The sequence below is a fragment of the Pogoniulus pusillus genome, chromosome 25 (genome assembly GCF_015220805.1).
Source record: "Pogoniulus pusillus isolate bPogPus1 chromosome 25, bPogPus1.pri, whole genome shotgun sequence".
Taxonomy (NCBI): domain Eukaryota; kingdom Metazoa; phylum Chordata; class Aves; order Piciformes; family Lybiidae; genus Pogoniulus; species Pogoniulus pusillus.
Window position 1 is genome coordinate 10,706,396 of NC_087288.1, and position 25,315 is coordinate 10,731,710.

At 38.4% G+C, this 25,315-nt stretch overlaps 1 protein-coding gene across 6 annotated transcripts in view; it reads right to left on the reverse strand.

Moving 5' to 3' along the window:
- The window catches only part of UBR2 (ubiquitin protein ligase E3 component n-recognin 2), a 63,187-nt gene that overhangs the window by 28,019 nt on the left and 9,853 nt on the right, over positions 1 to 25,315 (reverse strand). For 3 of the 6 annotated variants that reach the window (XM_064164410.1, XM_064164412.1, XM_064164413.1), the window contains 19 exons: positions 24,565 to 24,692; positions 23,434 to 23,572; positions 22,246 to 22,308; positions 20,951 to 21,071; positions 18,366 to 18,473; positions 16,132 to 16,220; positions 15,204 to 15,302; positions 12,767 to 12,930; positions 12,574 to 12,673; positions 11,442 to 11,570; positions 10,484 to 10,667; positions 9,092 to 9,153; positions 7,019 to 7,129; positions 5,857 to 5,922; positions 4,108 to 4,230; positions 2,511 to 2,574; positions 2,105 to 2,229; positions 1,115 to 1,167; positions 440 to 542 (listed from right to left, as the gene is read on the reverse strand). In XM_064164410.1, coding sequence (XP_064020480.1) covers positions 440 to 542; positions 1,115 to 1,167; positions 2,105 to 2,229; positions 2,511 to 2,574; positions 4,108 to 4,230; positions 5,857 to 5,922; positions 7,019 to 7,129; positions 9,092 to 9,153; positions 10,484 to 10,667; positions 11,442 to 11,570; positions 12,574 to 12,673; positions 12,767 to 12,930; positions 15,204 to 15,302; positions 16,132 to 16,220; positions 18,366 to 18,473; positions 20,951 to 21,071; positions 22,246 to 22,308; positions 23,434 to 23,572; positions 24,565 to 24,692 — 2,031 coding nt within the window. The other 3 variants (XM_064164411.1, XM_064164414.1, XM_064164415.1) reach the window with 3 other exon arrangements.

A 25,315-nucleotide genomic window follows, 5' to 3' on the forward strand; every position in this document is an offset into this window, starting at 1 on the left:
AAAATGTCTATGATTTTTTTTCAATTTGTCTTATGTTCTACTTTTATCTTCAAAACATCAATCTTTCATCTAGAGCCAGCCTGGATTCTTTTTCTAGCATAAAACTGTAGGACAAGTCTGAGCTAAAATGCTAATTTCCATTAATGTTAGCATAAAAAGAACATTGTTTAAATGCTCTCAGTAAAATAAGACATAAGAGAATCCAGAGACAAGCTCAAAAAGGCCCACTGATTTCAGCAGCACTGTGTAGGGCACAGGATCAAGTAGCACAGAAATCACTGCAAAGTCTTCCAAAAATTTTGCTTACATTCTCAAATAAGTTAACTTTAAAAGCTGATATTTAAACCAGCTGACAAAGACTTCTTCACACAATTAAGCTTTGGAAAAAGAAGCCAAAGCAAAAAGACACAAAATGGAACTCAGAAAGTTAAATGGTTACCTTTGATTGCTCTGCCCTTGAAAAATGATAGAAATACAGGTTGAAGTTTCTGGCACATTCTGGTTTTAATTCATACAGCCCTCTGCCTGTTAATCCTGGTTTCCTACAAAGGAAAAAAGATATATAAAACCTTATGTTCATTGCTTACTAACACATGAGCATAACCATTTAAAAAGTACAACCTGCTGCTCCATTCTACTACTTGTTTGGTTTCTACAATGTATCTGAAGGGGGCCTACAAGAAGGCTGGGGAGGGACTACTGACAAGGTTTTGTAATGACAGGACAAAAGGTAATGGGTTTAAACTGGCAGAAGGGAGATTCAAAGTAGATGTTAGGAAAGGGTTCTTTGGAGTGAGGGTGGTGAGACACTGGCACAGGTTGCCCAAGGAGGTTGTGGCTGCTCCCTCCCTGAAAGATGTTCAAGGTCAGGTTGGACGAGGTCTTGAGTGACCTGCTCTAGTGGGAAGTGTCCCTGCCTATGGCAGGGGGTTGAAACTGGATGAGCTTTGAGGTCCCTTCCAACCTAAACTGTTCTATGATTCTATTAAGAATGATGCATGAGGAAAGCCATGGGACAACACCACAACCCACTCCATCTCTTCTATTCTTTCAGTTTCACTAATTTCTGTATTCCAACTTTAAAAATGGGATATCAGAATAAAGGGAAACATACTTGAAGCATGCTACTTCTTCAATCACACTTTCCATTCCTGTCTCTCTGTTCTCCTACAGAATGAAAAAGCAAGACAGTGATTCTGTAGTTCTCAGATTCAACACACTCAAATACAATATAACATTAAGCAAGTAATAAGCATGCAAAACAAACATAGCACAAAGTCATTTTATTGGCACTTAAGAGAATACTAAAGCACATATTCAGGAATACCATCTCTGCAAAAAGTGTTTTAAAAAAATCATGCCATTTTAAGCTTGCTCTTTTTCCCCTTTCCTCTGTGTCTGCAATCTCAGCCTTAGGGCTGCTCTGGTCACTGTGGCAGGTCAAAGGACTGGCACAGCACAGCCTAGTGACTTCTGGACAGCAGAAAACTGTGCAGAGCAGGACATCACACCTTCCCTGAGCTGGCTTCTCTCACCTGAGAAGCAGAAGCTTGGGCAAAGCCACAGCCATGGGTTTTTTTTAACACCCCAACAAAGTCAGCAGAGGGAGGTGATGAAGTTATGTGGGTTTTTGAAGCCTTCTCCAGGTAGGTCACACAGGCAGAAGCAGCAATGGTTGAAACTCAGCCAAAAGCTGTTTCCAAAAGAAATGTGTCAAACCAGATGGAGGTCCAACACAAAGACGCAGGCATCCAGCCTCCTGCCTGTGGGGAGTGCCAGAATCTCTCAGTCTTCATGGCAGACTGCAGAACTGCTCCTGTGTCTGCTATGAGCATGTGAATGACCTTCTCAGTCTAGTGGCTGAGCTGAAGGAGGAAGCTGAAAGGCTGTGGACTGTTAGAGTGTGAGAAGGAGCTGGACTGATGGAATTAGACTCTACTGTCCCTCAGAGAGTCCCATCAACAATGCGTAAGTCAGGACACCGAGGGCTCCCTACTCTCCTGCCAGCTTCCCAAAGAGGATGACTAAGAAGCTGAAGATCAGTGGAGACTGGAGAAGCTGGAAGTTGCCTTATTATTTTTTTCCCCTCTCCAAAGTTACTTACATCTTCAGGTAATGCCTTTACCAATTCACTGTGAGCCATGGGCCTGATGCTCAGCTGATGGATAATCTCTCGTTTGATTTCATCTGTTGCATTTACCTGCCCTATTCCAGGACTGAATCTTTCACCTGTAAAAATGAAAAACAACTTATTTTGGTCTTTAGAATTTTAAACATTTATTTCTCTTATTTTGCAGCTTAAAAGGGAAAGACTGGAAAACATGCCTCTTCTGTGAAATCTTGTGGTCAGCCTCTAGTGTTCCAAAATTCACTACATGAACCTAAGCTACATTCAAGGCTTTTCTCACAGGAAAGAAGTCAGCAAGCTGAAAACAGAGCCAAGTTCCAGATCACAATAAGGAATGCTTACTGCAGAACCTTAGAAAGGTTTTCTAAATTACTGTACTTACCAACAATCATTATAATGAGGTACAGCATCTCTTCTATAAGGGTGTTGTTTTGTTGAACAACATCCTGCATTAAAATAAACAGAAAAAGAATTTATTTTTTTCCATTAAGAGTAAAAGAATTATTCCATATGCTGAAAATATTTTTAGAGTGCCTGTCGTGGTAGGCCCAACAGGCCAAAAATAGGCTTACACACGTCCTGGCTTGGCCAGGCCTACTTTTCTGCTCTCTCTCCTTCTGGAAAGAGGACAAAGAACCTGGAGCCACTGAGCCTGCCCAGACTTGTTTTGCTCCTGTGGTAAACAAGGTACACACATTTAGCTTGTGCCTACCTTGTGCAGGGCCTATGCCTTTCCCAAATCTGGGTAAACCAAGCCTATGGCTTCACCCAATATGGTCAAGCTTGGATAACTGCCATTCTGACTGGCTCTTCTGTGTCCAAAGCCCCTTTAGTCTTGGGTTGTATTGATAAAAGAGTTGAGCAGGTAATGTAGTGTGCTCTGCCACTGTATTCATGCCTGCTGCTATTGCTCTCTGTTCCCGGCAGTACACTACCTTACTGCCTTATTGCATCTTGCCATGCTATGCTAAGCTATGAGCTAGCTCTGCCACAAAGTAACAAACTCTGATGCTCTTGAGTTTGTTTGCCTGAAAACTGCCTGCCTCAACTTTACCAGGAACAGACTCTAAATGCCTCCATGTGATTGGCCTGCATAGCCAGCATGACATTGTGCCGAGACTGCACATTGCAAGACATCCTGCCTGCACCTGAAAGTCTCCTGCCATGACAGGAAGTCCTGGAGATACACAGATCTTCCTGAAGAGCCAAGAGAAAAAAATGAGAGATTGTCTGCCTCCTCTCCCAGCACTCTGTGAAGCCTTGGAAGAACCAGAAGCTTCAGTGGCTGACAGTAACAGAATTCCCTGAAAGCATTTGGGTACTGTCTGAAGCTGTAGCTAGCCCCACAAGTTGGGAGATAATACTTTCTGACTAAATACTTAAAGCCTCTTGTCATCTGACACTGATTTCTGCCATCAGCAGAAAGAAGCTCCTTGAGTCCATCTAGTGGGCAAGCAGTATTTGACCACAGGAACCTTCTCTTCCAGTTCACTTAATGTTAATATATTTTTGCAAGTTATTTCAAGATCCTATGTTATTATTTGTATAAAATTTCCATGACTGTGCAAAGAGCCATTATTAGTAAAATTAGTGGTCAGGGGTGGCAAGAGTTCTGAATATCAAAATTAATGAACAACATTAATTTTGGAAAATATAATCTTGTATTAATTATCCTTCCATTACAGTGCTTTGAAGTATAGCCTGTTTTCTTCCTTAGCACTCCCAAATTGAACTCAACTGAAATATAATCACAACTGCCTTAAAATTCCTACACAATGTAAAATTTACCATCAGTTTCAGATATTTACCAGCTTGACAAGTAAATTATTTATGTGCATTTTTAACTAGCCAAAATCCATTAAAATAGGATAGCTTTTGATTTTTGTATCAAGTAACACCACAGCTCTTGGTACAACAGCATCTGATACACTTTTGAAAGCAAAATGGCACATTTTCTATTACAATAGTACATTAAATACCTTGTTAGTATTTTCTGTGCTGAATCTTTTTCCATAGTCTGGACTACTGAATATCTGATAAAGTTCAAAGCGACTGAGCATTATCATCAAGAAGTGATTTGGATCCATCATAGACACACCTGTCTATTAAAGATAAAAAACCGTTATTATGAACAGAAAATAAATTGGGTGTTATTATAGCATGTTAGTAAATTTATATACCTGGTTCACAGTATATTATTTATCACATTCATTTCTCTACCAGGAGTATGAACATTTTACTTAGTTAAGTTTACTCTCAGAGGACTTCAGTAGAAGTGACAGAATGTTTGACAAGCAGGATCTTATGCTTTGTCAATATTTTCTGATGTCCTTTTAAGTGTAAAATATTCAGTGTATTCCTTCTATCTCCAGTACTATAAATCACATTCGTTGAAAGACTTCTGGTTGGATGGTTTTATCCTTTCAATGTTGCTCCTGCTGGCTCAACTCAGAATCATAGGATGGTTTAGTTTGGAAGGGAACACAAGGATCATCCAGTTTCAATCCTCTGCCATAGGCAGGGACACCTTCCACTAGAATAGAACACTCAAGGCCTCATCCAACCTGGCCTTGAACATCTCCAGGTTAGGGAGCAGTCACAATCTCTTTGGGCAACCTGTCTCTGTGTCTCACCACCCTCACTGCAAAGAACCCTTTTCTACATCTAGTTTGAATCTCCCCTCTGCCAGTTTAAACCCATTCCCCCTTGTCCTGTCATTACAAGACCTTGTCAATAGCACTCCCCAGCCCTCTTGTAGCCCCCTTCAGATACTGGAAGGCCACTATAAGGTCTCCTCAAAGCCTTCTCTTCTCCAGGCTGCAGAGCCCCAACTCCTCTGGCCAGTCCTCACAGCAGAGGTGCTCCAGCCCTCTGATCATCCTTGTGGCCCTGAAGGCATCAAGATTTTTAGTATGAAATTCTCATCCTCAAAACAAAGGCTGAAGACTTCAACAAGATTTCTCAAATCTTCTTAGGGAGAATACTAGCAATGTTTCATTTTATTCACAAACATTTACTTCAATTTCTGAACACTACTAGTCAAATTTTTTTGTTAAACAATGTATCTGAATTACCCACTTATAAATATTTGTTAGTTAACTATCTCTAATGGGAGGATGTTTAAGACAGTCATTTCAAGGAGAACTAAAGGATACTGACCCAAATAGGCACCAGAAGATGATGCAAAAATGTCTGAAAGCAGAAGTAACTCAGGACATACACATCATATAAGGTATTGCTAAGTCTTGGTAAGAGTTAGAGTTTTACTGTCTAGGTGAACTACACAGGCTGAGCTGCAAATTTTAGCTGTTGTCACTCTCAATGCAGAACATCTATTCTAAAGGAAAAACAAAACCGAGCAACCAAAAAACCAATACATAAAACCCCAAGCAATCAAACCACTTTCCCTCCAGCATTTCAGATGCCAGCTTTGAAGGGAGGGAGAGTCAAGACATATACTGAGTACATTACTGAAGATCAGACTCACACATGCAGCATTAAGTATATGTCACACAGAATACGCTGCACTTTTCACAGTGTATTTAAAAACCCAAGGATTAGAACACCAAACTTTTCCTTATAAATTATCCTATAAAGACATTGATGCAATTTAAAAAAAAAAAAAGCCTTTCCACAAAATTTAACTTTTTTTTTTTGTCATTAAACGGTTCTCACAGACCTACAGGCAAATGCACACATATGCTGGAAATGCTGGATAAAAACGTTACCTGAAGCATTACTATGTCCTTGTCAAACATCTCCCTCCTGCACTTCACATTATGGTAGTAATAAATCTGAAACAAAACCCCAAATGACAATTAGTTAACATCACATTTAATCTTCATCCTTGAAAAATAAACTGTTATACAGTATTAATAAAAAAAAACTAAAAATATGTATTTGTATGCAAAAAGCCTTCTCATATAGCACAAAGCAAACAGTTGCTAGCTAGGTCTAGACTGCACACACCGAGAACAAAAAATCTTGTGCACCTCTTTAGACAGTTTTAATGTATCTACCATGAAATTCATGGATGAGAGAGGGTCCTTGTAGTTGAAGAAATGTTCTTTCTTTGCTTTGTGAATTGCTCTTTACCTGAGAAATAACCTCTACAGAACTGCCAGTTTCAGAACAACGCTGAGCTTGTGATAGAAACACAGTAACACCTCACACAACTAAATTCCCTTTCTGTATTCTGTGTCTTTCCAAGAAAATCATTTTAGATGACCACCCCAGTGGGTGGCACCAACACTGTAGTACCCAATTTATAGATGTTTCAAGAATAACAACTAAGACCTAATTATTACAAACACAGAGAACATATGTTAAGAGATTAATGGAGATAAGACTACAGAAATATGAAAGAAATGAGACAAAAGCCAGAGAGGACACAGTTCTAGGTGGGTTCTAATGCTTCTGTGTAGCCTTCAGATTTCAATTACTTTACAAGCAGTACTAATATATTAATGGTGCATATTTTTGTATTTGAGACACAAGTAAGTTGATGAATGCATTACTGAAGACACAAGTAAGTTGATGAATGCATTACTGAAGACACACAGATGCCACTCTGTTCTTCAGGCTGCTGTTGAACAGTATAAATGCTGTTAGCTGCGTTACGCTACAGCTTTACACAGAGGGCACTAACTTCCCTATGTATTGTAGCACTCCTGAAACAAAAAAGCAACTTCTGACCAAGAGATCAAAGAGGAGTTTAAACCCACAAATATTCAAATGATATGTGTGCTGATATAAAGGTCTACCTCACAGTGTCTTATGTAAGATTTAAGTGAAACTTGAAATGAATAGAGAACAGGGTGGTTTGGATGTCCAAAATTATCTTGGGAAAGTTACCCAAAAAGAGCAATTCTACAGCTAATATGTACTTACTTGATTAACAAGAGAGAACCCATTTCTTCTCCACATCCCTGCATGCACTTGGGCACACAGGACTAGGCATCGTAGAGGGTGTTCTATTAGCATGGGCGGGCTAAGCTCACTCTGCATGAAGAAGATGCAATATTTTGATATAAAAAGAGAAAATAAAAGAAAATGGGATCAAAACAAAGGAGGAGAATATCTGTAATCATTTTGGTATTACCAAAGAGAAACAAATTCGACACAAGTATTACACAAGTTTAGTGAGCCTATTCACAACCTATTCAATTGCCAACCAAGCTTGTACTCTGTCTGCTTCACAGAACACTCCACAAGCATTTAAGAACAAACTAAAAGATGGGAGGTTTGGCATCTTGAAACATCAGCAGTATCAATCTAATCATAGAATCATTCAGGGTTGGAAGGGACCACAAGGATCAGCCAGTTCCAAGCCCCCTGCCATGTCCAGGGACACCCTACCCTAGATCAGGCTGCCCACAGCCTCAGCCAGCCTGGCCTTAAACACCTCCAGGGATGGGGCCTCAACCATCTCCCTGGGCAACCCATTCCAGGCTCTCACCATTCTCATGATGAACAACTTCCTCCTCATGTCCAGTCTGAATCTCGCCACCTCCAGCTTTGCTTCATTCCCCTTGTCCTGTCACTACCTGATAGCCTAAAAAGACCTTCTCCAGCTTTTTTGTAGGCCCCCTTCAGATCCTGGTAGGCCACAAGGAGGTCACCTCAAAGCCTCCTCTTCTTCAGACTGAATAGGCCCAACTCTTTCAGTCTGTCCTCATAGCAGAGCTGCCCCAGCTCTCTGAGCATCTTCGTGCCACTTCTCTGGACACGCTCCAGCATGTCCACATCCCTCTTGCAACAGGGGCTCCAGAACTGGATGCAGTACTCCAGGTGGGGTCTTATCAGAGCTGAGCAGAGGGGAAGAATCACCTCCCTTGACCTGCTGGCCACACTTCTGATGCAGCCCAGGATCCGGCTGGCCCGCAGAGTTTCAAGTGCACACTGTTGGCTCATGTTGAGCTTCTCGTCCACCAGCACCCCCATGTCTCTCCCCTTAGGGCTGCCCTCCAGCCACTCACTGCCCAGCCTGTATTTGTGCTTGGGATTGCCTCGACCCAGATGCAGGACCGTGGTCTTGTTGAACCTCATGAGGTTGGCCTGGGCACACCTCTCCAGCCTGTCCAGGTCCCTCTGGATGGATCCCTTCCCTTCAGCATGTCTGCTGCACCACACATCTTAGTGTCGTCAGCAAACTTGTTAAGGGTGCACTCAATGCCTCTGTTCATGTCACTGACAAAGATGTTGAGCAAGACTGGTCCCAGAACCAATCCTTGAGAGACTCCACTTGTCACTGGCCTCCACTTGGACATGGAGCCATTGACAGCACTCTTTGGGTGCTGCCATCAAGCCAGTTCTTTATCCATCTAGTGGTCCACCCATTAAATCCATGTTTCACCAGCCTGAAAACCAGGATTTGGTGCGGGACAGTGTCAAAAGCCTTGCTCAGGTCCAGGTAAATGACATCAGTTGCTCACCCCTCCTCTATTCATAGAAGTCCGCTGGGTTTGTCAGGCAGGATTTGCCCTAATCACACTTGTCAATTTCTTTCATTCAAAGGTTAAATAGTACTTTTAAAAGACATGCTTTTTTTTCCTCATAGCTGTTTTCTCCTCTTTTAGTTTCTCTTATTATTTTTTACCTCTCCCTTCAAGAAATAGCATGTTAATAACATGCAAGAAGGAATAGCTAGGGAAGAAAATTAGAACCTAGGCCAAAGAGAAGGAATGAAATGCTGCAAGCAGTTCCTAAAAGCAGTTTCTACTAGATGAAGTTAAACTGTGGAGAACAAAAGAGAAACCTTAAACATTAGTCTTACTGCTTATGCTCTAGTCATGAGTATCTAGCTATTCATTGTTTCAGAGACAAATTCATCCACTAAAGACAATCTCTCTGAACAGAATTCAGAATAAAAAGGTCCTCTTACTTAAATCACACTTGTATGACCAACTATTTAACGTGCAACATTAACTAAATACAATTAATATGGTACATTTAATTACATACCAGGGGTAGCAGCTCTGGAAACTTGTATGCCACTTCAGTCTTACTCAGCAAAACATGCAAGCCTATATAAACATATACATGATATTACACACACATGTTATAGAGTTCCAACAGGACAAAAATGGTTATCTGATTTACTAATGGATCACTTTCTGCAGCTAGCTACAAGCCTGCAGATATCACCCTGGAGCTACACAGTGCTTTCCTGAAGAGACCTATTACAAGGCATACATTTTCAAAGAACTGTAGTGTTTCCATTGCATCTATCTAAAACTCATTGTTCAGGTTGAGATTTTTGCCTTTCTTTGACATGGTCACATCCCCTCAGTGACAGACAAGAGCCCCTGATCTATCAGGAGAAATTAGCAACAACAGATAACTCATTCTATGTCCCGTCAGAGGTTTATAAAATACCTCAGAAAATATAATGAGGCCCCTACAGAACCATAAGGGTTTTCTCTTTTGTTTTAAAAAATACAAGAGTTTTGCTTAAAAACTGAAACATCTGAAGTTATTTCTCCTTGATCTGCACAGTATTTTACCTAAGAATTACCTTCTTAACTTGATTACCTATGAATTTATTTTTATCACATGACTTTAGCATCATAAACTAAAAATCATAGAACCAACCAGGTTGGAAAAGACCTCCAAGTTCATCCAGGCCAACCTAGCACCCAGCCCTAGCCAGTCAAACAGACCATGGCACAGAGTGCCCCATCCAGGCTTTACTTGAACACCTCCAGGGACAGCGACTCCACCACCTCCCTGGGCAGCCCATTCCAATGCCAATCACTCTCCCTGCCAACAACTTCCTCCTAACATCCAGCCTAGACCTCCCCTGGCACGACTTGAGACTGTGTCCCCTTGTTCTGTTGCTGGGTGCCTGGCAGAAGAGACCAACCCCCACCTGGCTACAGCCTCCCTTCAGGTAGTTGCAGACAGCAATGAGGTCACTCCATCACAACTTTTGAAAAAAGTAGGCACAACATAAAGATACAGCTTCATTTTCTGGTGACATCTGTTTGATAAATCTGCTCTCTAACAGAATGCTGGTTAGTCCAATCAATCTGACAGCTGAACAGACTTCCAAACTGTCAACTGCAGTCTATATTTTATTGCCTTTTTTATTTTGCATCACTCAAGTGGCATAAACAACAGTGAGTGTCTACAACACAATTCACTGACAAATTCAGAGGCATCAGACAATCTCCTCAAGGCCTGAAACTTCACTAATGCTCAGGAACATTTTGCCTAGAGGCTATCAAACAATGCCCAAAAAATGCATCCTTTTCATGCTTTATACCACTGCTGCATGGTTCCTTCAATACACACAAACATGAATCAAAGTTATACATTTTTTATTTCCTGAAATACTTGTAAATGACTTCATACCTGCAAGTAATCGAGAAACTGGGAGATGAATGCTAACTTTTTCCTGAGAAACACAGTATCTGATGGTATCAACTGAATGTCCACACATATTGAGAGCAATAGGCTGTTCTCCATCAGTAAAACCACCATGACACTGCATCAACACAGCCAGGCATTTCTTGTAAGCTTCAATTAACACTTTTTCCTGAAAGAAAGATTGCAGTTTACAAAGATTATGTAAAAAAAGATAACAAACAAGAAACCAAACCACCTCCAACCCCCTCCCTGCAAAAAAAAACCCTCACCAAACAAACAAACCAAAACAACAGAGCAAAATAATACACTCTGATTTGGTTTTTGTTAACAGTCCTGCAAATTTAAGTTACAGAAGCCAACAAAAGTTGCTGAATATAAGACATGGATTGCAAAACTAATCCTGGTCAGTCACCAGTTTGTTTTTTATTCTTCCTGTACCTGATACTAAGGGAACTTTATAAAAAATGACAATGCTGGGGTAGTAAAACATACACATTAGCTAACAGTGACAGATTAAAGCCAACTTGAATGTTCTAATAATCTACAATCACTTGCTCCACAGCCATATTTTACCACACTGAAATTCAGTACTCCTCAAACTTGAAATACAGAGTAGAAACCCAATTTATAGCCAAGAAGCATTAGGTAGATCCAAAGCACCCTTCTCTGTTCATTCTCCTCTGAAAATCACAACCTGATAGCGTTGCCATGATGCCAACTTTCAGGTGTGTAATGGAACTCACTCCACAATACTTTCTAAAAACCTTAACAACATTCCTGTAAATTGGTCAGTCCAAGTCATAAAAACTGTGTTCAAATATAAAAAAGATTTGCACTTGGTCAGAGAGGAGTATCTTGGCTTATGTGTGTAGCTTCATTGTTACGTATGTTTATGTTTGTATTTTTAATCACAACATGGAAAAACAATTCAGAAGGAACTTACATCTAATGCACACCAGTCCTGCATCATTGAAATAACAAGTGTTAATTTCATCTGCAATGTAAATGCTGCTTCCCATTCTGGTTCCATTTCTATGTGTTGCCCTACTTGACGAGTTATTGGATCCATACCCTAGGACAAACAGCATTATGCATTTCAGCAACGTATCACTGAAACATGTTGATGGCATCAGCATAAGTGTGAGACAGCTGCTACCTATTGCTATAAATATACTGCTGCTACAACAGTGAAAAAGAAGCTCGGGACAGGAATTATGCAATTATTAAATTAATAACAAGAAAATAAAGCAGGAATTGGAAGAGAAGTACTGAGACAAGAATGGTTTTGCATGTGAAGTTCTTATTAACACCTGCAGATATTTCAGTATCATGAGCAATACAACAACATTTGCTTAGATTAAAAACCAAAAATGTTTGCATAACATAATGTAATATATTTTCTAGAGACAATTAAGTACTAAAGACTGGGGACTACAGTACCTAATCAGCTCCTGGCAGAAGAAAAAAAAGGCACAACCTGAGGACTGCAGTGCATTCAAGAGACTATCACAAACAGGCTAACAAAAGCTAAACACTGCAAAAGGTATCCTATTGAGGTACTGAAGCATGATTAGTAAGGTAGAAATATAGTCATTCTGCCACTATAAAAGCCTCACTGCTCTTAAAATACTCCTCTTAAGGCAACACAGCACATGAAAAAGCTGAGGAAAAAACCCACAGTGAAGATGTCTCTTTGTACATCAGGAACTATATAATCCTCAATATGAGAATCAACTACTCAAATGTCAAAGTAACTGGAACCTTCATTAAGAGCCAGTAACATAGACCAAATTTCTCTCACAATTAATTGTCTTGCCTGCATCTACAACTACAGAATATGCCCAAATTATTTTTGTGTTTTTGAACAACTCCTGCATTGCACTGTCCTCTACAAAAAATCATAATGAAAAACCCAGGTGACATACATTGTTTCAGGAAAATAGGATGTCTCCAAAAGTTACACTGGACCAATGCTATCAAATGTGGAGTGTGGTAAATTTCTTCCCTTTCTTTACACCATGATAGCTAACTTCCTGCTTCAGTTTTGCAAAACGTTGTAATTCAGATTTACATACCTGCATACATTTGAGTAACTCCAAGAAGGCATCAAAACCTTCTAGGAACTTTTTCCTCAAGGTGTCTGACCACTCAGTTGGCTTACTTATCAACACATACCTGGGTACCCGAGAAAGATGCAAGTATTAATTTGATGTATTATTTTCCTCCTCAACTTGTCAAATCAGCAAATGAAACAGTTGATAAACTTACTTGAGATCCAAAATAAGGCTTTGGACACGCCTGAATTTGAAAGCCTGCAGAGCAGTGTAGCGTTCAAACTGAAACCTGCCTTGGATATCACGATGCCTTAAGTGGTCCATAAAAGTTTTGATGATAGTGGTCATGAGATTTTCTTCTGTTATTAGCATTCGAGCCTATGCCAAAGTACACGGAAATTTACTGTCATTAATGGACACAGCTAACAAGGATTTCACACTGCAGCATGTGTAAAGAGTTTACAAACCAAGTTTATAAAATACATAGACTTTTGTCCCAAGTAGTTACATCAATAAAACAGAAGAACACATCAAAAGCCAACCTTGCACACATTCACAGAAGAAAAAACTTATCTAGACAGAAATCATTAGAACCCAGATCTCTTTCTTCAGATGCCTTCTGTACAAAAGTCCAGCCACGGTTAGGCTCCTGGTAACCTACATCATTATGACACAACATATGTCATTAGGTATCTTACAATTAACTTGTACCTCTCTTCAAATACATGCTGTCTGCTTTTAAGCATAAGACCTTTAAGGAAGTGAGAGCTCTTGTGTTTTCTGTTTACAAACTGTCAAGCTCTGTGAACAGAGTATCTTCTGAACTGCTAAGGAACTGTACAGTGCAATCTCAACAGGGAAATTGTATGCAATGACTTGATTCCCCTCAAGGGCTACTGCATATATCCATGTGTTGGGGAAACAAATCAACAAGCATCGCAAAGTATTATGAATACTGACTTCCAAACCCAACCCCACAACAGAGCAAGGAGAACTAAAAAGTTCCTGTCACTCCTACTTAAGAGTTCTTCCAGAACTCCCCCATTCTGTTGGTTCTCCAAGGTAATTAAGATCACTCTTGGAGTTCTCAGATCTCATGAAGATTTTACAATGTGATTGGTAGATTCACGAAGATTGGGCACTCTGATCTACCACAACAACACTGGTTATTGAGCTTCTGGATTCTACAGTGGCTAATGATACTCCAAAATACAGTTTCTAAAGTGCTGACTGCAGGGAAAAAAAATCTAATGGTTAACATTTAACAAAAGCAAATTAAAGTAATGTCACCACCAACACAGCCACCCATCCTCTCTCAGGCCAGAAAATCTCACTTATCTAAGAGCTCAAACTCTTAAATTACTGAGATCAGTTTGAAAATGTAACTGAGGGATGGTGGAGTGGTTTTACATTCCTCAACTTATTCTGTTAAGAATGAAGAGCTTCAAATACATATAAAAACAATTCTTGGTTTATATGCTAAGAGATTATCATAATTATTTCCATGTCACCAGCCTACAACAGAGTCAAAACCAATTTGCTGCACTTCTTGGCAGCTTTTGAAAAAGAAAGCATGTAAAAGGCATGCTGCAATTATTCTCCTCTAAAGAAACATTTGAAGTTCTCTCTTAAAGTACATATATATTTAATACACATATTCCACTGCCTCATCTGCTAAAGGTAAAAATACTACAGCTATTTGAATAATGCTAGTTGGCTAAATCTAACTGTAATATTGGCAACACTCTTATTGAGAGCATCAAAAAGAAGTAATGCAATATTGCTGTTAGCCACAAAAACAAAATCCTGAGGTCTCACTGAATCCCCATGAATAACATCCACCCCTAGGAAACTGAAAAACAACTTGGTTCAGTATTTTAACTGCCATGCTATTATTGAATTTCAGAGCTCAATTAAGCTAATTAAATTTGGAAGCATTCATTTTTAAGCAATTCAGGCTATGAAAATCAGACTTATTTCCAGTGCAGCTCCAAAGTTAAATTTGTTTAGTCTCTAATACAAGCAAAGATAGACTTATATAGAGCCTGAAGCATAAAAAGACATTTCCTAAACAAATTTAAACTAGTGAAGGACCAGCAGAATTAGTCAGCTGGGAGAAACAACACTGCAACAAAAGCTAACTGGAAACCTGAAAGAAGGCATCTGAGTCTGGAAGTACCTAAGGAAGAGGGGAAAATCATTAGACACTTTTTACTTGCACTTTCATTGACTGGAAACTTAACCTCAAGTTATAAATCTGGCCCAGAAAGGTATGCTCTGAAACAGTGATATGCAAACCATAACAGATTTCTACCAAACAGTAACTGCATCCCAGTATGGTGAGGAGTGGAAATGTTATATGTGTGTCTCCAAATAAACATTTGAATACCTTTCTAAAATTAGTAGAAGAGAAATGTAAAAAGAAATCCCAAGATACCTAGGCCACTCTGGGAAGCCACACTTCAACTCTGCAATGTCGAATGTTTTAACTTCTAAACCCTTTGCAATGTGTGCAAACTGTCTGATTGCTGTGCGGCAGCAGCGCCCTGAATTTCCACAGCAACATTAAAGAAACCTGTAGTCTCGAGTCAAGAACCTTTAGTGGCTTTTAACAAATAAAAGATTTCCTTTTTTGGTCTTTTAGTACTTACAAGAGAAGGCACTGTGAATATCTGTATCGAGAGGTCAGCAATTGAGAACTCTCTGTCGTGGTCATCTTTCATAAAATCACTCTGCAATCGCTCATAGTTCTATTAAGAAGGAGGCAAAAAAAGGCAAGGAGTGCCAACTATCAGTTTTTAAAAGAAAGACAGGCACTACTCACCAGAGTAGGTACAGTGAAGAGTTGGACAGACAGAGCAGCCACCGATACTGCCCGTTCGTGATCATCCTCCATATAATCTCTCTGCAACTGCCGGTAATTCTAAACAACAAGGGGAAATTCACCTCTAATCCACACTGACCTGAGGTTTTTAAATTGAAATGTCTGCTCTGGGAAACTTTAATGCCATCATAAAGGGAAAAGTAGCTCTTATGGATTATTATATAGTTATTTTGAACAAAGAACATGACAACTTAATCTGCTCACATGTGAGATCTACTCATTTTCACAGAGAAAACTAATATTTTATTTTCAACTAAGAAACTGTCTTCAGCAGAGCAAGTGTAATTTTGCAGTGCTGATTTAAAACATTTCAGACATTAATTACTGCAGAAATACTAATCAGCATGACTGAATTTCAGCAGTATTTCTGAGTATTTCTAAACAGCTCACATCTCAACAATGTGAAGCGATTAGCTCTTAAGAAGTGACAGCCTGCACAGTTGGCAGTGAAGACATCTGAACTTCAGTTCTGGGGAGCCTGGAAAGCCCACTTTCTTCCTAGGAGATGAGGTGTCATTAGAACTAACATTCTAAAGACAGATATTAAGTAGTCAGCATTGCATTTCAATTTTTCCCTTTCATCCAAAGTGAAAATAATCCTGGGTAACAGTTCATTTGAAGCACTATATGCTAACTAAACTGTCTTTGCTAAGCAGTGTAAGCATTTAACAGCTTTTGGGAAGAAAGATACTTACTCTTGCAAAGCGGACAGCAAAAAGTTTCTTGTATTTCAAATCCATCAGTAGACTGCTCATGAATAATTGGTGATACACACTTCTGGCTCCTTCAAAGAAAGAAAGAATCAAATATTGCATGTCACCATTTTCTATCAACATATTACAAAACCTCCTACTATGGAAGGAGGTAAGTGTGCATTTCAGAACAGAACACATCAATCAAAATTCTTCAAGTGGCATCATTTACTACTCTTGTATAAGGTAACGCTGTACTGTTGAATGAGGACATAAACCTTCACACAAGGGAAGTCCAGCAAGCAACAACAGAACTCTGTAAGTTGCACCATAAGAGGTTCCACCTCAACATGAGAGGGAATTTCTTTACTGTAAGGGTCACAGAGCACTGAACAGGCTCCCCAGGAAGGCTGTGGAGTCTCTTTCCCTAGAGACTTTCAAGGCCTGTCTGGATGCATTCCTCTGATCTGTGTTAGATTGTGTGGTCCTGCTCTGGCAGGGGGGATTGGATTTGACGATTTCCTTGGGTCTCTTCCAACCCCTAATATCCTGTGAACTTTATCAATTCCTAGGATAAAACAGAGGATTTGGATAGTCCAAAGTAAAAAAAAAAAAAAAGCACACAATTATAAGAAGTCTTAGGAATGGCAACAAAATCTGGTAGCTGTGAACAACCCAGCTTAGCCATTTCTGAATTTCTCAGCCATTGGAGCAGCATCCCAAAAAATATTATCAATACAAACAAACTAACCATATGGGTCAGTATCAATGTGGAGGAGAGCCACAAAGATGATCAGAGGAATAGAGCACCTCTCCTATGGAAACAGGCTGAGGGAATTTGTTCTGTTAAGCCTGACAGAAGGCTACAGGGAGACATTATAGCAGCATTTCAATTTCTGAAAAGGACCTAGAGGAAGGCTGGGGAAGGACTATTTAGAAGGGCTTGTAGTGATAGTATGAGGGGCAATGATTTAAACTGGAGTAGGGTAGATTTAGGTTGGACATATGGAGAAAATTCTTTATAATGAGAATGGTAAAACACTGGAACAGCTTGCCCCAGGATGTAGTTGACATTCATGACATTCAAGACATTCAAGATCACATTTGATATGACCCTGAGCAGCCTGATCTAGTTTGAGGTATCCCTGCTCACTGCAGGGGGGTTGGGCAAGATGACCTTTGAGGGTCAGCCCAATAGAATCTGTGAATATGTACATAGCTTGAAAATTCATGCACATATATATAATTTCTTTCTGTAGGTCATTTTAAGTCAAAAGCCATTCCTTAATGCAGATAATTATGGACTACATGAACAATAGTAAAACACTGATATCGAAACAGAAATGCAGAAGTTACTGCTTATGTGAACGGCACCATCACAACAAAACCTGTAATAAAACCATTGCAATGGCCCAGAAATGCAGTACCTTTCACATTACAAAATTTGTGGTTACATATTACACCTGCCTTTCACCTCACTTCTTCCTTTCACTGGTGCACTAAGAAGTTCCCAAGACATAACACAAATAGATACTACTATTCTCTAGATAATATGTATCTCAATAAAGAGAATGACAAATGATACTGCAAGGAGAGTAACAATGTTCAAAACACCACATTTATATTTAAACAAAGGACATGGACGATGCACCACTCTGCTTTCTCTTCATTCTGCTCTTTCTTGCACACCCTTTAGGGATATCGAATCAGACACAGAATCCATGTGGGAAAAGAAATTAACTACTTACACTTCCTCAAAATCTCAACTTTCCAACCCATCCAAATACATCAATAAGGTTTTTAAAATTTTAAGGACTCTCAAGTATCAAAACAGTAGTTTCCACTGAATGTTCTCATAACACTTAAGAATACCTCACAAATACAAACACAAGTTGAAATAGACGATCTCTGATCTAGCCCTTAAAAAGAGCCATTTTGGTAGGTGAGATATGGATGCTGAGACCCTATCAAGCAGATAAAGCTCAAACCATTCAAGTCTTAATTTCAGACTACTTTGAAAAAATAGACTTAAAGCAAACTCCACCTCCAAATGGTTTCCTTACGCTCCCATCTTCAATACATTTGAAGTGCATCATGAAGGGACAGATTATAACAATCAGGCAATTCTGTCCAAAATATACCACAGTAAAACCGCTCAAACATTAGCAGATACAGTAAAGGGAAAACTTTGAGGCATAGTATTCTTTAGCATTTTCCAGAAGTTTGAAAAAACTCACCTTTCCACAGTTTAGAATCATACAGCATCAGTTTATCTACAAGGGAAGAATTTTCACCATCCGGCCCCTCTTGTAAACCAACCTGACACAACATTCGACGAAGGCCATCTTAATGAAGATAAATGATATGTTAGTTATAGCTTAAACACTAACTTAGACATTAACATTTACACAGACTAGATTTTTTGTAAGGCACAGTAAAAGCCACAGGGCCCTATTTTCCTTGACAGTGCTCATATTTTGCCAATGGAAACACAAAGGTTTTAATACCTTGTGAGCTTCTCACTAACCTCATGGAAAAAGAGAAGCCTTGTGAAAATTGACCACAACATTTGTTTCAGAGTTCTCAGATAAAAACATCCTTTCCTCAAAGTGTTGCTCAGTTACTAATGTAAGAAATACAAGCTAGAAAATTAGCCTGCTGTATAATATTTTCTTGTTTATAGTGCTACCAAAAGGAAAATGTAGTTCATATATGAAAAGATTCATATATTAGTGCTTCTCTACATGATTCTTCTAATGGAAAGCAGTAATAATTGTTATTACATAAATGTGTAAGTTGCTATGTGCTGGCAGACAAGCTTGCATCTGCAACACAACACCATATAGGCATGCTCATTTTAACAAGGTCCAGCCTAGCTTTGCACTGCAGGTAGCATATATTCACTAGCATAACTCTATGACTTATACACTTTAGTCCTTATTCCTGCACACTGCTCAGTTATCTCAGCTTCTTAGGCAGAGCTGGTAGTGGATTAGGGCCATGTATACTATTCTATACAGCTTAGTGTCATGTATATATCCTGTACATCCTGTGAAGCCCCTTTGTTAGTTTTTTTTGCCTTGCAGAATTCAATTCCAATAACTGTTACCAAAGTTAACTACGTTGCTCAGCAATACCAAAGTGTGCTTATTCCTGAAGGATTAACATATGCTAGCAAGGATGTGATAGTCAAGTCCATGATGAAGTTGCATGTTAGGGTTTTTTCTTTTATTCACTGCTAGTTCATTTCATAGCAATCATTCAGCCTAAGTTTTTGGCACAGCAGAAGACCTCTCGACCTGCCAACTGCCCTTTGGTCAGGGACATTTAAATGTAACTACCGGCACAGTGCAATTCTGTTGCCCCATGTTACAGATAAACGGTAACATTCTGTTAGGAAGATTGATTGGAACCAAGATGCTTGCGTGTGTTTGTTGAAAAGCTAAGGAAAACCATGTTTTTCAGAAGTCCATTTTACAAAACCAGACTCCAGAGAACATTGCAACACTGCCTCCCAAGCCACGTAAGGCATTTCAAGTAGTTGAGCATGTAGGTCACAAACAAAACGTTCTAATTCAGAAGGCAAAAGTGTTTGATGGTAAAGGACACTGCTTTTAAAATGAACTCTGAAGAATTTCAGAACCACCACACATCATCAAATTGTACATGCAATGCTTTTGTCTGCAACTCGATATTCCATTATCCTATTACAGTTGCAAAAAAGGTAATTTGAATTTAATGATGAAAACTAATGACTTTAGCACCTAGCACAAATGACATGGTGCAAAACTGGGCTTTAAAAATAAAAGAGAAAAACAGTGACAGGCTACAAGTTAAATGGAAAGGAAAAACAATCTCAGAAATTAAATATCTTCACGTCTCTCATTTGCCAGCAATACTAGCAAAAAGTTAAACTGCAAGCTTAACTTTTCTGCAGCTGGATTTGTGTGTCTTTAACATACAAACATATACTACTTCTTTTTCAAAAATGGCAACATGATAGAAATCTTCTGCCTGAAATCCTGTCTAGTTTTTCAACTACCAGTCTAAAACATGCAATCCCTGATTCAATCTTGCACCTGAGCAGAACATACAAGCAGTATCACCATTGAGTGTGCTTTGCTAGTAATTCTTATTAACATTTACAGATGCATAGAGCACACAGTGCATTGGGAACTGTTTCTGGGTATCAGCAGTTTGACACATTTTCCTTTTATTTTCCTTCATGCTCCAGAACTTTGCAAACTTATGACCCATCAGGATAAAGGGGAAACCAAGTCAAAACACAGTGCCCTTCCATAAATATCATGCATGTCTTGATTCCTTCAAAGAAATCTTGTTCTACGTATCCAATTTATACTTGGCTTCTATACTTAATCCAAAACCTCCACTCATCCTTGCTTTTTTGCTGTTTCTCTCCTTAGCCAAAAATCTGAAGCAATCACTTTCACCAGTATTCAGCAAATTACTTCTGAATAATTTTGCTGTATCTAATCAGGTTATTTTCAGTTTGCTGCATTCATTTTAGAAGCAGGGACTAAAAAAATAGCTTGTTGGCATACTGCATTTGACAGCAATTTTCAGATTCTATTTGAAAGCAACTGAACAGACAACAGTCTCCCAAAACAGTAAAGACTAGTAGCACCTTGATATGAACATTAGAACAGCACTCCAACAAGAGAAACAGAACCAAATCTGACAAGTGATTAAGAGCTTTGACTTACATTATGTATCTGAAATAGACAAACAAGAACACTTCAGGAATTCAGCTTGCCTTACAAATATTCTCTAACTTATCTTAAAAGAGTTCAAGTTTGCCCACCTGAATATCCAATAACACTGCCAAGCCAAGTTAGAAGCTTCAAACCAAAGCTCTGATGGGCAACAATAGATGAATGCATAACTTGTACTTTCAATGGCTTTGTCTGACGACTGGTATTTCTCTTAGAAAGGAAAAAAAGGTAATGCATATTGAAGTGAAGACTAGAATGTTTTTCTGTACAGAAACACAGCATTCATATTATTAATTGAAATAATCTGTAATGTTAATAAGTGTTCTAATGACTAACACCTACATAGGAAAAAACCAAAATCAAGAATATGTTTACCCTATTAATATTTGAAGGATCTTATTATGCAGAATCAACATATTTAGGGCAATCTATTTTTCACTCCTGGCCTCTTATCACTGCACACACCAATCTGCTGCGTTTTACTGATAAGCAATCCCATGCACAACCTAACAGCTGTGCATACTTGTTCCTCACAACATGATGTGTAGTCACACAGCAGTCCACCAAGGAAAGAAACTCTTAGCCATGTATTATTTTCATAACTACAAACAGCAGAGAGCTAAAGCAAGAATTAGAGTATTTTCCCTTATCTCTGCATTAGAACTCATCATAATTAAGACATTACACATTAATTTCTTAACTGCATAGGTGGAACATTAAAAATGTTGCACATCTTTAAAGATGCTACTGTTTTCAAGATACCTTAAATAGTTTAAAGCCTAAAACTCTAGCTGCAGTTGGTGCTTTTCAGTGGTAGCAGGATTATACATGAACTACTTATTTCACATGATTAAGTACTGCACTGCAGTAGTTAAGAAAAAAAATAAATAGAAAGTTATCATTCTCATGTTCTTACATAGAAGAACACTAATATATAGGTATTATGAATATATAAACACACACACACAAAAGGAAAGTGTATTTGTAGTTTCACACTTGGATTCAATCAGTAGCAACACCCATAGTTGTGACTATGAAAGACACAGAATTCAAACTATAGGAGAAAACCTGAAGTAGTTGAACAGCAGTGATCTGAACTGGCATGCAATTCTAAAAGAATTTATTTGAAGTTCCTCATCATATTCTGTTTTCTGAAGGGATAAGTTGCCTAGGAACTTCTCTTTAGGAATTTATTTTAACAGAAAAAATAAACAGGACAATCACCAGAGCATAAACCTGTATTTTTACACCTCTTCTGTGCATATTGTAGATAGTATACCCAATACTTTGTATTATTTAAAGAGTCATTGCTGTTATCACAAAATTGTGCAGCAAAATATCTTTTTTATTAAAATGAGGCAAATAAGTAGATAAAATTACTTACCACTATGACTGATTTTGCTTGATCACAATACTGGAAGTCTCCATATCGAACAGACCTACGTCCCTTAAATTTGTAAAGAAATAACAGTGCCATTAGCTTCTAAATACAAAGTTCAAATGCTTTGGTTTACATCAGTTGGAAAGACATAGTAAAAGTTTCAAATGCACATTAACCACTCTGTTTTTCACTTTTTGAAGTACTCCATAGAATTACATAGTTGAATTACCAAGTACTTTTTAAAATAACATAAAATAATATATGCAGTCACCCAACATATTACATTTTCTCTGTTTAGTATTGCTTTCAAGATGTAACCATCACACTTCTTTTATTTAAAACACTGAAAACTCATTGTGAGTTCTGATGTGGCAAGTTTTGTTATATTTTAAAAGATACTTCAGACATTTTAATGCCTTTTTAAAAAGCAGATATTAAAGCTAATTGGTCTGTTAAAACATACAGCTAAAGCATTTGGTTTATTTCAAAACTGGAAGTGCATCCTACAACACATAGCATGTGTTCCAGACATCATATATTCAAGGATCAGACAAGATCTTCAGGTTACTGACACAACAAAAATAAGAGCTGTATTCAGCATGTAGTGATTGTGAACTAATTATTCTTTCCAAATGCTGTATGAAATACTTTACCTCTTCCTGCCATTATCATCTGACAATTATGAACAAGACCTAAATTATTAAAACACCATAAATAGTTTTCAGGAGCACCACAATTACGGATTTTATCTTTCACATTTCACCTGCATTACTCTGAAAAGTATTTCTCAATCTTTGAGCACATATAAGGGCTCTTTCAATGTCAGCTCCCTGTGTGCAGTAAGGGAAAAGCTAAAGCTGCTGCCTGCCCTTGACAGAATGAGACATCCTGCTATCTACACTCACAAGACTGACTGGAATGCAGTTACACCGAAACTGGATGGGGCACTTAGTGCCACGGTCTCGTTGATTGGATAGGGCTAGGTGATAGGTCAGACTGGATGAGCTTGGAAGTCTCTTCCAACCTGCTTGATTGCTGGCCAACTAGTGAGAACATTTTAGGGCAACCTGACACACAGCGCTCAAAACCTTTAACCACACCCTTTGGGAAAACAAACAACAGCAAGTGTAGTCATAGATAGTAAACACTAGAGTAAGTATAATTAAAAGTTCTAACAATTAATTGACTTACATCTCTATCTACTGTTGTTGCAAAACCAATCGCTTCCTTCTGTGTGCAGTTGACAGCCTTCTGAAGAGTATAGATAACTTGTTCATAGGTATGGACTTCATCATTAAACAGCATGCAGTAGTAAGTGTCACTCTTCTCACTTCAAGGCAAGGATTGAATTCGTATCATTCAAAGTACAGTAATTTTTTTTTCAAAATCAACTTCTAGTTTAACAAACTTTTCCCCACAAGCAAGACAACACAAGCCTGAGCTTCCTTTGCTGCATGTGAACATCTGCCAGCATTGTGAAAAGGACTGACTATCCCTAGCTTCTGTAGCAATGTGCAACTTTTCTTTGGAGTTAAGTCTAAAAGGAGGAGAATCTTAGGACAATACTTAAAGTAATTTTGAACATTTGCTGATTATGAATGGTTTTCTACTAGGAAAACCCCACTTCTTTTCAGTACAACTGTCCTAAATACATTGCCTCACAGCTTCTTAGAGATTTCACTAGTTTCATCCTTTTGCTACAGCGGTCTCCCTAATATTACGTAAAGGTCTATTACACAAAAAGAACTTGGCAGACTCTTAAAAAGCCCAAATTCCACAATCCTCAAAACCACAACTGACTAAGCTTACATAGAGTCCATGCTATCTCTCAATTCCCATCACTTATTTATGCAGCATACTCTTACAACCAAGACAGTAAACAAGACATTACAAATTCATAACAACTGTGTTACAATACACTTAAACATTCTGTAAGGCTTCCAAGTTTATAATAAGTTGATCATATAGAGTACAAAAAACCTGTGCCATCAGTATTTCAGTAAACTTTGATTGCAAGAAATTAATCTGCCACTTCTTCTAGGGTATTTTATTTCCTAATACTTCCCTTTCAATATTAAGAAAGCAAAGGTATCACAAAGATGTTGTTCCGTCATTGCTATGGAGAGAAAAATCAGCTGCATAATCACAGAAATTAAAAAAAAATATGAGAAAAACAAATCTATTGAAATTATTTTAGTCCATTGCCTACAAAATATTCCTGACAATTTTAGGAAAGGCAGAAAAGATACTTAAAAATCACACTATTTACAGCTGTAAATATCTGAAAGCCTTTAAAATGCACTAAACAAATACTAGACTCACCTCATTTCTAAGCCAGGCAATTCATTTTCCTTTTCCCATGTTAATATATCTACTGCATATTTAAATGTGATGGCAAAAATATTATAAGCTCTTGCTACCATATCTTCTGGTAAGTGTACAAGAGGATCCTGGAAAATAAATATAAATAGCATTTGAGAAATTAAATGACACTCCAGACAGCAACTGTCAAATTCGCACCTCTCTCTGTCAAAGATGTAAACATCTTTGAAGGACTACTTTTGAAAGGAACAAAGTCAATACTAATTCTGTTTTGTTTTTACAGTTTTTCACTCCAATCACTTACGCAGTAGTCTAACATTCAGTACCTAAATATTAACTTGCCTTTGATCATACACTTAAATTTTCACACGCTTCTCTGTTTTCATTTTCACCATTTCCAGGTCTGCACACCTTCTAAGACAGTTCTTCTGAAGAACTTTTAACCTCAGCATTATTAAATTCTGCTTCTTCCATGAGTTCTTCAAAAATAGTTTGAAATCTACTTACCAATATTAGTAAACTGCAGAACACAAACAACTAAGCAGCTATTGCCTTGATTTATAAGCAGCACACTTAAAATGTCCAAGCTTATACTAGATCCAGCACACTGAGATCAAGATTTATGGAGGATATCTCTTACATGCTGTGCCCATTGGCACTTAGTGCCATGGTCTAGTTGATTGGACAGGGCTGGGTGCTAGGTTGGACTGGATGAGCTTGGAGGTCTCTTCTAACCTGGTTGATTCTATGG